Genomic DNA, 14,876 nt, shown 5'->3' on the forward strand with positions numbered 1-14,876 from the left:
CTGCAATACCTTAAAAACAAGCTACTCTCTTCAACTGGCACCAGAAGCATTTTGCTCTATTCAGCGGCAGCACCCAAAAAGCCTCTCTTCCTTTCGGCCTGTGGACAGAGCAAGGCCCTGAAGACAGGAGCTTTTATGGACATTTGATCTGCAGCTGAGTAGCTTGTTCACCCATTCAGTAATTGCTGTTTTGTGATCATTACAAGTGCCTCTTAAAACTGTCCCTAGTGCTCCAGAAACAGGTGGCTATGAGGCAAAAAACTATTTGGAGTGCAGCTGCAAACTTGCTTACATTCAAACTCTGGGAACTCTTCTCAAAGGCAAGAGTTAATTCCATGGCACACATAATACAAAAGCACCACAAGGAAGTCCTCTGTGTATGCATTGCAAAACAGCAACTGCACTTTGTATCTGAGAGAGATCTAGCTGCAGTTTCCATGTCAGGAAAATACAACGCAGTCACGGCACGAAGTCATTTTGTACCTCAGCCTCCCAAGGCTTACAAATTCAGCCACACTTCCAAAGCTTTATTTACATCAGTTTAGTTGTAACAACAGGTCCTACCAAATTACAGGATTTAATGACTGGATTGTTTCAGGTCATGCAGCTACCATTGTTGCAAAATGGGTTTTAAGACATTTCACAACTCAAGACAATTGTCTTTCCAGCAATAACATGGGGTCAGGCTGCGGGTAGGGTCTGTAAGGTGGATTGCTCTATGAAATGCAACTGTGGTCTGAGGAAAGTCATCCCAAAAACAGCGCTGTAAAGGATTGGCAGAAAATGAGGTGGCAGGATAGGTGGAAAAGGAGCAGTGGGACTTGGATGGGGGATGAGGATTGGACTGAACAGCTGCATGGTTCCTATTACTCGCCACCTTCAAACATCTTCTTCCTGCCTTCCATGCCAGACTTCTCCTCAATGTTCTTCCTCCAGTCACCCACGTCACGAAGATCCTTCTCCTATGGGAGGAAGGGGAGAAACATTCAAGCTTGGTCAATGTCCTTGAACGAAGGGCCACATCCATTTGCTTTTCCTTACACAGCCTTGCTTGACAGAGAGAATGCTACAAGCACTTGTGTATGAACAAAGAGCGTCAGTTATATAGGGTTGGTTCACAAGCTCCCAGCCGGAAAGGTATCTATGAATCCCAAAACAGCATAAAACTCAACACAAAACACAGCAAGAAGTGAAAATGATTATTCTTCCAGACACAATTCAGAGTCTTGGACACTATGGGTCGCACCCAATGTTGGTCATACTGTGAGCAGACCCACCAAAATTAATAGACATGACTGACTTGAGTCCATTAATTTTTATGTGTCTGCTCTAAGTAAAACAGCCTCATAATCAGAAAACCCTGGAAGTCAACTAACTGTACTGCTTTTGCAATCACCTACTGTTTGGTTACGCTGGATGCCCTTCCTGGTTCCTGTCATCTTCCAGCTAACTTAAAATGCAATTTTAAAAAACTCACTGTTGTCTAATTGTGGCCTTTTTAAATTCACCATTATCTCAGTAATGGTTCTTTATTACCATTGTTCTCAGCGTGCTTCTTGGAGATGTTCTCCTTTAAGAAACCCACACAGCATGTTTCTTGCTGATTCATAGGAAGCAAACTGGGAGGTTTTCACTCTGACAGGTTTTGGTGGGAGTGGTGAGGGACACAGAAAAAAATTGCAGAGCTATGAATAGTTGACAGTTTTTCCTTTTACTGTGCACTGCTTGTCTTAAAGCTTTGTATTTTATTCTGGCTTTAATGGGGTTGGGTTTTTTTATCAATGCTGTAAGTTGCCTTGAGACTCTATTTGGAGGGGGGAAAGGTAAAACAGAAGAATGAATTTATGTTATTTTACTTGTGATCTGTGGCTTTAAATTAATGCACAACCCTATGCACATCTGCTCAGAAGCAAGCCCCGTTATGTTCAATCAGACTTATTCCCAAATATGTTTGTACAGGACTGCAGTCTAGATTGGACTGAAAGGTCATTGCCTGCATTTGTGCATCTGCAATTACAGTACTAGCAGCTACATACCTCCAAGAGGTAAAATGAAAAAAAAACTGATGTAATTTTCTTAAGTACAACCAAATATGATTGACACTGAATGTAGTACCAAAAAAAAAAAAAGTATAAAAAGCATCCCCACTGAGCTACTTTAGACAATTACCAGGTGAAACAAAAGAAAGAACCTGAGGCTAGTTGCTAGTGACAAGGAAATGAATGCAACAAAGAAGTAAGGGAACATTGTTAAATGCTAAACTGAGTAACTGGGCACTAAGGGGAGAAAAACTTGTAGGGCCGTAGATACCAGACCTGAACACAATGTGTCCATGTCTTTGACATGTAGTTTCATTACAAATCAGAATTTGAGTAGACAGCTTTGCTAAATTACACAGCAAAGTCATAGCGGATGCTTCTTTTAACCCCTTTAGATACCTTTTCAGTGTCTTCCTTCTTGACTTGCTTCAGGTTAGCTCTAAGATCCATGCAGACCTTGTGTTTGGAGCCCAGAAGGGCACGTAGCATAGCGTCTGCAGACATGCGGACTCTCTTCAGAGGTGGCCTCTTGAACTTGCCCCTCAGGTCAAACAGTTTCTGGCTCAAATCTTCAAGCTAGAGGGAGAGGCAGAGAAAGAAAAAGGTGCAAGGGTGGGAAAGGTGACTGAAATTAGATTAGGGGGACACAGCACAAATCACTACTCAATTATAGGACACAGCCTGACAAAGTAAAGTATACAGAAATTACAGGACAGAAGCAGGCACTTGAGGGAAGGATACAAAGGGAAAATAGTTCTAGGAGTTACACTGAAGGTATGTCTGTACCTACTCTTTTCTGTGTGATAGCCCACAAATATACTACAAATATATGGCAAAGACTGCATTTAATCCCAAGAGTTGTCTCCTATTGCTCTGCTTCTGTTCTCCCAAAAGAGGAACTAACCCTCCCACAGCTAATTTGAACATTACAAAATGTAATTTGTTCCATGACTTCTTCCTCCTTTTTACACTTTTTAGAAAATTGGTGTCAATGTACCAATGCAACTACCCCTAGTAACAGGTAAACACTTTCTTCTAGGTGACAGATGCCAGCCTTCCATATTTTCTTGGTAGTTTCTTATCCTACTGAACACACATCGTATATTTCAGGTATACCCTTTATGCACACCCTTAACACAGAAAGTGAGACCTCCGACAGTCTAGAAATGTAACTTTGAATCCATTTGTGGAATTTTTACCTTTGTTCAAGAGCTATACACAAGAAGTTATTGTATCCTTCTGGACCCAACCCACTCTTTGGAAACAAAAGTAGGACAATGAAACCCAGAAATTGAAACACACACTCAATACAGCACAGAGCTGGATTACCTCCTTAGTAGTTTTCTGTAACTTAACCTCTGTGTCGTATCTTTCCTCATCAACCTCCTCTATCTTAGCATGAAGTTTTTTGCAAAATTCCTGTTGAGAAACAACGAGAGATTATTAAAGAGGGTTGCTGAAACCCATAGGGCATTTCCTCCCCAGTCTTTCTGTGGGGAAATCTATATTTTATGTGTCTTCAGTACAGAGGTCTGGCTACACAGTTTCAGAAATATTCATAGTGAGTTCTTCAGTCCAGCTGCTTTTTTGAAAATCTGAGAACCTAAATCAAGTAGAGAGCATTTTGACAACCCAATCCTGTGCCTGTCTGCTCAGAAGTAAGTCTCAATGAATTCAGTGGGACTTACCCATCCAGGGGTCCTTTACCTTTACCTTTACCTACTTTCCTGGCGAATGTATGCATAGGATTGCAGAATATAAATATAATAAATAAGTGGGATTCTTTTATGCCACTTCATCCTTTCTTTATAGAATCATAGAATCATAGAATCATAGAATCATAGAGTTGGAAGAGACCACAAGGGCCATCGAGTCCAACCCCCTGCCAAGCAGGAAACACCATCAGAGCACTCCTGACATATGGTTGTCAAGCCTCTGCTTAAAGACCTCCAAAGTAGGAGACTCCACCACACTCCTTGGCAGCAAATTCCACTGTCGAACAGCTCTTACTGTCAGGAAGTTCTTCCTAATGTTTAGGTGGAATCTTCTTTCTTGTAGTTTGGATCCATTGCTCCGTGTCCGCTTCTCCGGAGCAGCAGAAAACAACCTTTCTCCCTCCTCTATGTGACATCCTTTTATATATTTGAACATGGCTATCATATCACCCCTTAACCTCCTCTTCTCCAGGCTAAACATGCCCAGCTCCCTTAGCCGTTCCTCATAAGGCATCGTTTCCAGGCCTTTGACCATTTTGGTTGCCCTCCTCTGGACACGTTCCAGTTTGTCAGTGTCCTTCTTGAATTGTGGTGCCCAGAACTGGACACAGTACTCCAGGTGTGGTCTGACCAGAGCAGAATACAGTGGCACTATTACTTCCCTTGATCTAGATGCTATACTCCTATTGATGCAGCCCAGAATTGCATTGGCTTTTTTAGCTGCCGCGTCACACTGTTGGCTCATGTCAAGTTTGTGGTCAACCAAGACTCCTAGATCCTTTTCACATGTACTGCTCTCAAGCCAGGTGTCACCCATCTTGTATTTGTGCCTCTCATTTTTTTTGCCCAAGTGCAATACTTTACATTTCTCCCTGTTAAAATTCATCTTGTTTGTTTTGGCCCAGTTCTCTAATCTGTCAAGGTCGTTTTGAAGTGTGATCCTGTCCTCTGGGGTGTTAGCCACCCCTCCCAGTTTGGTGTCATCTGCAAATTTGATCAGGATGCCCTTGAGTCCATCATCCAAGTCGTTGATAAAGATGTTGAATAAGACCGGGCCCAAGACAGAACCCTGTGGCACCCCACTAGTCACTCTTCTCCAGGATGAAGAGGAACCATTGATGAGCACCCTTTGGGTTCGGGCAGTCAGCCAGTTACAAATCCACTGAGTGGTAGCATAGTCAAGACCGCATTTTACCAGCTTCTTTACAAGAATATCATGGGGCACCTTGTCAAATGCCTTGCTGAAATCAAGGTAGGCTACATCCACTGCGTTCCCTTCATCTACCAGGCTTGTAATTCTGTCAAAAAACGAGATCAGGTTAGTCTGACATGACTTATTTTTCAGAAATCCATGCTGACTATTGGTGATCACAGCATTCCTTTCTAGGTGCTCACAGACTGTTTGCTTAATGATCTGTTCCAGAATCTTCCCTGGTATTGATGTCAGACTGACTGGGCGGTAATTATTTGGGTCCTCTCTTTTCCCCTTTTTGAAAATAGGGACAACATTTGCCCTCCTCCAGTCTGCCGGGACTTCGCCTGTTCTCCAGGAATTCTCAAAGATGACTGCCAGTGGTTCTGAGATCACATCTGCCAGTTCTTTTAATACTCTTGGATGCAGTTCATCTGGCCCTGGAGACTTGAATACATCTAAACTAGCCAAATATTCTTGTACTATCTCCTTAGTTATTCTGGGCTGTGTTTCCTTTGCTGAATCATTTGCTCCAAATTCTTCAGGTCGGGCATTGTTTTCTTTATCGGAGAAGACTGAGGCAAAGAAGGCATTGAGGAGTTCAGCCCTTTCTGTGTCCCCTGTTTGCATTTCACCATCTTCTCCTCTGAGTGACCCCACTGTTTCTTTGTTCTTCCTTTTGCTACGAACATACCCATAAAAGCCTTTTTTGTTGCTTTTAACCTCTCTAGCAAGCCTGAGTTCATTCTGTGCTTTAGCTTTTCTGACTTTGTGTCTACACGTGCTGGCTATTTGTTTGAATTCCTCTTTGGTGGTTTCCCCCCTTTTCCATTTTTTGTACACATCCTTTTTTAATCTTAATTCAGTTAAAAGTTCTTTAGATAGCCACCCTGGCTTCTTTAGGCACCTTCCATGTTTCCGTCTCATTGGTATTGCCTGACGTTGTGCTTTTAGTATCTCCCTCTTAACAAACTCCCAGCCATCATGAACTCCCTTTCCTTTTAGTATTGCTGTCCATGGGATCTCACCCAGCACTTCCCTAAGTTTTATGAAGTCGGCTTTCTTAAAGTCAAGAAATTGAGTCCTAGTATGCTTGGCTGCTCCTTTCCGCTGTATAGTAAACTTCAGAAGAGTATGATCACTCGCGCCTAATGATCCTTCCACATCTACCCCACTAACCAGGTCATCAACATTGGTTAGGACCAGATCTAAAATGGCTGTTCCTCTTGTTGCTTCTCCCACTTTCTGGACAATGAAGTTGTCTGCAAGGCCAGTGAGGAATCTGTTTGACCTTATGCTCTTGGCTGAGTTTGACGTCCAACAAATATCCGGGTAATTGAAGTCCCCCATTACTACTATCTCCCTTCCTTTTGCATGCTTGGCCATCTGTTCCAGGAAGGCATCATCTATGTCCTCCGTTTGGCTTGGGGATCTATAGTAAACTCCCACAATGAGGTCTCTGTTATTCTTCTCTCCCTTAATTTTGACCCAAATGCTCTCACTTTGGCTTTGAGGTTCTAAATCTTGGATCTCTTCACAGGTATACACATCCCTGACATATAACGCCACTCCTCCTCCTTTCTTGTCTGGTCTGTTTCTCTGAAATAGATTGTATCCCCCCATTATTACATTCCAATCGTGGGACTTATCCCACCAGGTTTCAGTGATGCCTATTATGTCATATTTAGTTTGCTGTACCAAGAGCTCAAGCTCATCTTGTTTATTTCCCATGCTTTGCGCATTAGTGTAGAGACATTGAAGTCCATTAATCATTCCGCCGTGTCTCTTATTTAAGGATTTTTTCCTCCCACCACTAGGTCCGCGTGCTGTTTGCTCCATTTGGTCTATGACATTTGGATGATCATCTTCATTAATTGATAGACTCCTACCTTCAGGAGCACTGTCTCCCTCCCCCACATTAGTCAGTTTAAAGCCCTCCTGATGAGGTTTCTGAGATTTTTGGCAAAAACATTTCTCCCAACCGTTGTGAGGTGCAGCCCATCACTTGCCAGAAGTCCATCTTCAAGAAACTGCAGTCCGTGATCTAAGAATCCAAACCGTTCCTGTTTACACCATTTGCGAAGCCAGCTGTTCACTTCCACTATTTTCCCCTCTCTCCCTGGGCCACGTCGTTCAACTGGGAGGACAGACGAGATGACAATTTGTGCATTTAGTTGCTTCAATTTCCTGCCGAGAGCCTCGTAGTCTCTTTTGATCTTCTGGAGGCTATTGCTTGCAGTGTCATTGGTTCCCACATGAACCAAGAGGAAGGGGTATTTGTCAGTGGGTTTTATGATTCCTTGCAGTCGTTCAGTTACATCTTGGATCTTAGCCCCGGGGAGACAGCACACTTCCCGAGACATCATGTCAGGCCCACAGATCACTGCTTCTGTTCCCCTCAGTAGGGAATCCCCTATCACCACTACACGCCTCCTCTTGGGTTTGGTCGGGGTTCTTCCGTGAGCTGTCCGTTCCAAGGTCACCTGCACATTCCCTGAGGACTGACTTTGCTGCTCGTCTTCATATACCTGATCGACTGTAATGAGGGAGAGATCCTCAAATGGAGTCTGCTCTTCGTCTTCCATGCTAGGGGAGAGGACCTCAAAGCGATTGTGTATTTCTAAACAATCAGAGTGAACCCTGGGCCTCCTACTTCTTTGAGTCACGTTTCTCCATATATCTGGCTCCTGTGTTGGTGAACAAGCCTCCTTCTCAGGGGAGTCCCCTGTCTCCTCCTTGGTGGGGACGGTGTGCTCTGTTGCTTCCAAGAAGAGCTCCAGCTCTCTAATTCTTTGGAGCGTAGCTACACGTTCCTCCAGTTGCTGGACTTTGTCTTTTAAAAGGGCAATCAACATGCAATTGCTGCAGGTAAAGCTGCCTGCAACCTTTGGCAAGATGGCAAACATTGCGCAGGAATCGCAGGCGACTGCAGCTGTTCCCTCCCCTTCCATCATGAGATCGTGTTGTTGGGGGTGGCTACAGAGGTCCTCCATCATAAAAAGCTTGAAGACAGGACAAATAACTTCCCCCACAAAAAAAAAACCTAGGTCTCCCCCAACAAACGTTTGAGATTAGCTCCCCTAAATCTAAAAGATGGGTATAACTGCGCGCGCCGCTGCCCTACAAACTCTGATAAGCTCCTCCCACAGCTAATCCCCTGCCTCAACAGAAACCCTGCCCCCTCTGACCTTTACACAGGGAAAACAGCTAATCAGCCAGAAAGAAACACACACACACAAGAAAACCCTTTTTGCTCCTTCTTCAACTGCTGCCCTACAAACTCTGATAAGCTCCTCCCACAGCTAATCCCCTGCCTCAACAGAAACCCTGCCCCCTCTGACCTTTACACAGGGAAAACAGCTAATCAGCCAGAAAGAAACACACACACACACAAGAAAACCCTTTTTGCTCCTTCTTCAACTGCTGCCCTACAAACTCTGATAAGCTCCTCCCACAGCTAATCCCCTGCCTCAACAGAAACCCTGCCCCCTCTGACCTTTACACAGGGAAAACAGCTAATCCATATTAGCTGTTTTAGGATGGGGTGTGTGTGTTACTGAATTGCTAGTTTTGCATTAAAGTGTGTCATTCATACCAAGGAATCCTGATTCACACCTGATGTAATTTACAGCTTAATTCTTTTTCTTTACTTACTTCTGTGGGACTTGGGTTTGTTGTCAAAGCAGAGCTAAGGAGAACATTCCATGAGCACAAAATTTGTCGTTGCCTGATGGAATACTCACCCCCTCTCTGTCTGTCCCAAATGCCCCTTAAATCTGTTCTGTGAGTTCCCCTAACCCTCCAGAGCAGATCTGGGGATATTGTGGGGCATGAACAGGGCTGGATGGGGGGGGGGGGAATCCCATTGCACTAGTGCTAATCCTTGCCCTATTACAACCACTTAGCTGAATACTGTCCTTGGTTCATAGATGTGTCTCTAGGATTGCACTCTCGGCTACCTCCTTCACTGGACTAGATTCCACTGCAGTACAAGAAACCTGCTATGTGGTTAGATGCAATAATGGCTACTTGCATAGGCCCTGCTGAGGGATGTGAATTATTTTATCAAGAGATTATTGAGCAAGTCATGAAAGGTGGCAGAGGCATTTTTCTTGCCATGGTTGAGTCTGCTTTCCCCTCAGTCAGGGACACTGCTTCAGAGCTCAGTGACCAGGGGACTGTGGGACAGGAAGAGATGTGGGTGCAAAATTTTCAGGAAAACTTAAAGACTCTTGGTGTATCCAACCATAAACTGCAGAAAAGCAGTATATTACTGGAAAACACATTGTAGTTGCTTCTTCATACCTCATGTTAACACAGGTCAGTGACACACATAAACACTTTTTTAAAAAAAGCAAAGGGTTCTGTGCCTTTGAAATGTGTATCTGATATAGGAGGCTCCCTTAAGCAGCAATCCTAAACCAATATTCCTAGTAGTAAGCTCTACTGAACACCATAGGCTTTACTTTTGAATAAGCACGCACAGGGGTGGACCGTTGTTTGCAACAACAGTCACTCAATGTGCAGAAGCAATGACCAGGCCAGATATATAGGCGATTCTGAGTGAAAAAAATCACATGGGAGCTGAACATGATGGGAGGGGGGTGTACAGCCCTAGAAACACAGTCCAACCTTACTTAAATGATGTCTTTGCTTCAAAAGCAACATAGGATCAAATAATCCATAAAAAACACAATAACAAATGTTGCAACTAAATATCTCAACCTTGACCACTAAACAACTCTATGGATTCTGATAAAATATCCTATGTCAGGTTTGAAAGGAACCTGGTGCCCTCCAGCTGTTTATGACCCCCAACTCCCATTATTTCAAAACACTGGCTAAACTGGCTGGGGCTGATGGGAGTTGGAGTCCAACAACATATGGAGGCTACACTTCCCCACCCTTGTTCTATGTAGCTGTTTCTACCAATGCCGTTGTATCATGAATGATCAGGCAAAGTTGTTAAGCACTGCTGTGTTCTAAAAAATAAATTATAAATCACTGTCTGGACCAACATGCATTCACTCACATGCTCTGTGAAGACCTAGTGTGAAAGGAGAATTATCATTTACACAGGCATGTCCAGACCTCTGGGTTTGAAGATTGCTTGGAGCAGGCAATGGACTGAGACCAAACTAGAGGTGAATGAAATTAAATAATAGCCATAATAATAATAATAATAATAATAATAATAATAATAATAAACCTTTATTGTCACTACATCTTAGAACTACACCTTAGAACTGACATCCTATGTTGCGGTTCTTGTGCAGCAGTGAATGGAGGAGATCCAATTATTACCTGCAATTCTTGCATGGAACTTGGGAGTGACAGAGGTGGACAGTGCTCTGCAAGGTAGTTGGCCTTTTCTTGTTCTTTGGCTACAGCTTCTTTTTCAAGTTCACCAGCAGCAATCTGGAGCATAACACTCTGGAGGATAAAGTTGGGACAAGCACAATGACTGGGGGAACAGAACGACTTCTCAAGGCAATCGTCATCATACACAATGATACACAAACACCCACCAGGGTGAAGTGCTGGGCACAGAGAAATGGACTAGGCAGAGCCAGCATGGGCCTAAGGGGAAAGGGTAGGATGGGGTTTGGAAGCTGTGGCCCTCCAGATTTTATTGAACTCCCAACTCCTATTAACCCCAGTCTGAATAGCCAACCGTGAGGGTTGCTTAGAGCTGTAGGCCAACAATATCTAGAGCAGGGGTCAGCAACCTTTTTCAGCCATGGGCTGGTCCTCAGTCCCTCAGACCATGTGGTGGGCCAGACTATATTTTGTTTGGGGGGGGGGAATAAATGAATTCCTATGCCCCACAAATAACCCAGAGATGCATTTTAAATAAAAGGACACATTCTACTCATGTAAAAACACACTGATTCCCAGACCATCCGCGGGCCACATTGAGAAGGCGATTGGGCTGCATCCGGCCCCCGGGTCTTAGGTTGCCTACCCCTGATCTAGAGGTTCACAAGTCCCCCATTTCTGGTGTAGGGCCAGGGCTTGTGCTCTGCCATGACTTCACTGTGTGGTCTTGGGAAAGCCACCGCCCCTTAGCTTCAGCATCCTGTGTAAAACGAATACTATAATGATTGGATTCAGAGTCAAGCTAGTTGTAACAGCAGATGTTCTGTTTGCTTAAACATGCAGCTGCACCAATCATGTAGAAAGAGATGATAGGCACTGATTTTAACAATGAAAAGGATTCATATATGAGAGGTTCAAAACCATACCCGCCCTCAACACACACACTTCTGCATTATGTCCATGCAGTTTCTCTCCCTGAGCGCCTTTCTCCTCAGATCAGCTCCAGTATCACAAGTTGCCTCAGCTTGGCAAAACAACACTTGGGGGAAAGGTGTGGTGTAAAAGTCTCAACACCATCCATCCATCTGCCCCCTTCCCTGTTGACATATGGGTGAGGGGGCCTCTTCCACATGGTTGTGGCAGCTGTGTCTAAACTGCCATCATTGCTGCCACTGCCATGGCAAGTGTGGGGCTGTTGTACTTGAAAAGTTAAACATGGCAGACGCTGTGAACCAGGGGTGGGGACCCTGTGCCCCACCGATGTTGTTGAGCTACAGCTCCCCTCCACCATTGCCAGTGGTCAGGAATGGCGGCAGCTGTCATTAAGCAATATTTGGAAGGCCACCAGTTCCCTATCCATGCCATCAAGTGCCTGACATTTTAAAAGAGCTCTTGTAGATGAAAAGCAACAATAGAAAAGGGTCTTAGTGTGGAATAGTCAGGCCAATTTTCTGTAGATGTCAAGAACCCCTTTGGAAAAGGGGCCACTCAGGCAGGGTTCAGTGCTGTGAGGCTTAGAGCTTTTTACCATCCACATCTCTTACCCAAGGGGAAAAGTAAGAAAGAAACAGAAGTCGTTTTGTTAGGAACGACCAGAGAGAAAAGGTACCTTGAGATGCTGCCGGCGGGCAGTGATTGCCCTCTTCCTTTTCTGAAATGGCAAGAAGCAAAATGAGAAAGAAGTGGGTTACTTAAGTGTTTTGTCCTTCTCACAGTCACAGCTGATTTCTCCCCCTCCCCCAGGCATGTCTTTTGACATTGCTTCAAGAGGCAATTGGGTATAGATGTCAAGATTTGCCCTCAAATGATGCTAATTGGACCCTTTGCTTCTGCAAGTTGGCTCCTCATAACAACAGCACATTCTATCTCTGGTGCTTTGGGGCAGAGGGAATAGCCAGGCATGTTTTGAATAGCTCCCTGACCTGCTTGCTGTACTTTCATTTGAGGGCATCTCATCCAAGTCATGAATGTTGAAGAAATCTGATAAGGTCACCACAGTATGGGGGCAGCCAGACCAGAATTTGGCCTTTTAAAAGTGACTTTTAAAGGCAATGGAAAGACTTGGCTCTACTGCAGTAGGCTTTGGTCAAAATCTATCATTAGTGTTCCTACGTATGCTATGAGATGCTTCTTCCAGAAGCCTATTTTGTAATTCTTTCTTGTGCAATTTATCTCTATGGGAAAATCCATTTCAATACATGTGGTGGGGACTAAGCAAAAGAGAGGGAAAGTTTGCTCCCAAGTGAAAAGAAAAGAAACCAAATACACCAGTAAGGAAAAGAACCCATATGGTAAGTCCTATATGCTTAGATGGGCCCTTCTTCAGTTGGGCCCTCTAGATTTCTGAGGCCTAGAAGGTGGTTACAAAACTCAGGGCCTTTTTAGTGGTTTCCCCTGCACTATGAAACTATCCATCCAAGGAAGTCCACCAAGACACCTCTCTTCTGACTGTTAGGGATCTGGTAAAATAAAAATAAAAAACTTTCCCCATAAAGCCCGGGGGGGCGTTACCTAATTGTTAAGACTGTAAAACTAATGTCTGTTTGTTCTCTTGTATTAGTTGCTTAATTTTGATTAGTGGTCTTAATTGGATGGCTTTAATGGCTTTTAATAGTTCTGACTACAGTTTGCTATGTTATGTGTAAGCTACTTTAGGGATCCTTTTAGATAAATAGGAGGGGTGGGAAACAACAAACAAACAAATGAATAAAGGCATACGTGCTCTCAACAACCACCACAACAACAACCACCTAACACTGAATAGTTCAAAACCATCACAGAGGCAGACCAAGTGTGACATAATCTGCTACAACCAAAATTTGGGCTAGCAAATGTTCCAGTTACAACAGTAAGATTTTTGGAGCAGAACAGGGACCTCACCTACTCCATTTCGGCAGCTTCTGGTATGGCATCCAAGATCTATCATGGCATAATCTTGTATGCCTGCAGGCCTCTGGCATGGCAAGGGGGCAGTGAGATCACTGACTGCATCTTGCCAAAGGCCTCTATGCTTGTGAGGAAAGACCTACTGTAGCCTGAACATGCTACTTCACATGCACAGAAGCATCCAGTCAAGAAGGGTCAGTGATGCCCTTGACCCCTTGCTATGTCATAGACTTCAGAGGATGCACAGCAATGCTCAGCTTCACCTGCACGCATAACCAGGCTGCATTAGGCCTCTCTGCAGATGCCCAGAGGGCATTCCAGACTCCACAATCTTCTCTAGAGTTTGGGCAGAGCAGAAGTAACACATGCCTTGCCCTGCTAAAACTTCCTGAAGGTACATAAGGTACTCTTTAATGTCCTAGACCATTGTTACTAATCTCAACTTCTAGTGTCTCTGCTTTCACTGCCTTCCATCAGGATGAGATTAGATGATAAATGTGGACAAACATATTGGCAGCTTAAAGAAGCAGGGATCAGCCTTCTGGTCAATGCCAGTCCCTAGAGCTCCCCTCTAATAGCTGTTCTGTGAGTAATCTATTAATACCCACAGAAGCTGCTAACACAATTTCTAAGTCAGCCTGGCAAATAGGTGTCCACATTTCCTTATTGTAGTGTCAGCAATGGCAAACAGGAAGAAAAGAGCCCCCAAAGAACACATCATCCTCTTGTTGGATTTTTAAAAAATACCACTATTGAACCACCTATTATTATAGTAGAAGTAGTGTACTAGGGGGATGGCTTTGAGTGAAACATAGTTGTGAGCTTTGCATGGAGGATCATTGTTGGAAGCTGCCCAGAGTGGTTGGGGAGGCCCGGCCAGATGAGCGGGGTATAAGTAATAAATTATTATTATATTATTATTATCATTGCACACCTTGGAAGTTCTTTGACGGAGGCGGGGCAAGGCAACCCAGTATCAGAGATGGGGGTGCAAGCTTTCCTATGGCATCGTTCCCAAGTGGGACAGCATTTCACTTCTTCTAGTTAGAACCTTTCATTTATGCAAGAAAAATGAAACGGTTGCACTAAAGGGTGCCACTGAGGAGAACCTAAATTTGCATGTACACAGGCAGACGCAGGCGCATGCACACACACAGCTGTCTCTCTATTTCCATAGCTCCATTGTAGATTCCATCTTGTGATGGAATGTTGGGAGGGTGGAATGGAATGTTTGAAACTCGCTTATAGAGGAGGAGGAAAGACAATGCATTTTGGTTGATGAGTAATCTTCACTGCCCTACAAGATCTTCTCCAAGGGGGCAGAGTTTATCCCAGACTGATAGCATTAGCCAATGCTCTTCCGATCCAAAGTTCTACCCATGAACCTCACCCCATCCACCCCAGCCAAAATAGAAAGGGAAACTTACTTCTTCACTGGTTTGGGAGAAAGAAATAGACACAAACAGAAAGCAGGGAAGGAAAAACAGATGGTTAGTTTCGAGAAAGAGACAGATTCTCTGATCCAAAAGACTGAGCATGGAGCAAACAGGGCAATAGTGGGCGAAGCATTTTTGCAAATGTTAAAATCCCACCCATCTATTGTTTGGCAGGGAAGGAAGAGGAAAGAGAAGCCAGATAACCAGAAGAATTGTAACTTTTTGAAAGAGCTCTTTGCACACAGCTCCAGCCACTGGGTGGCATGGGGGATGGCCCAGTGTACCCGAT

General features: G+C 44.2%; 1 protein-coding gene across 1 annotated transcript; it reads right to left on the reverse strand.

Annotated features, from left to right (window-relative positions):
* Window positions 1-512: 512 nt before the first annotated feature.
* TNNI2 (troponin I2, fast skeletal type) lies at window positions 513-12,033 on the reverse strand. Its single transcript, XM_082195366.1, has 5 exons — window positions 11,875-12,033; window positions 10,251-10,379; window positions 3,369-3,458; window positions 2,439-2,615; window positions 513-962 (listed from the first exon to the last, which is right to left on the reverse strand). Exons 2-5 carry the CDS (start codon window positions 10,371-10,373, stop codon window positions 867-869), a joined length of 486 nt encoding a protein of 161 aa, XP_082051492.1. The 5' UTR covers window positions 10,374-10,379; window positions 11,875-12,033; the 3' UTR covers window positions 513-866.
* Window positions 12,034-14,876: the final 2,843 nt, after the last annotated feature.

Source organism: Podarcis vaucheri (assembly GCF_965113315.1).
Source record: "Podarcis vaucheri genome assembly, chromosome: 1".
Lineage (NCBI taxonomy): Eukaryota > Metazoa > Chordata > Lepidosauria > Squamata > Lacertidae > Podarcis > Podarcis vaucheri.

What these genes read in the sequence shown, in the direction of transcription:
- TNNI2 (XM_082195366.1), bottom strand. Translation starts at nt 10,373, where the DNA reads ATGCTCCAGATTGCTGCTGGTGAACTTGAAAAAGAAGCTGTAGCCAAA. An exon ending in GTTCCATGCAAGAATTGCAG is followed by an intron (nt 3,459 to 10,250) that starts GTAATAATTGGA and finishes GTTTCTCAACAG; the next exon opens with GAATTTTGCAAAAAACTTCA. An exon ending in TACAGAAAACTACTAAGGAG is followed by an intron (nt 2,616 to 3,368) that starts GTAATCCAGCTC and finishes CTCTCCCTCTAG; the next exon opens with CTTGAAGATTTGAGCCAGAA.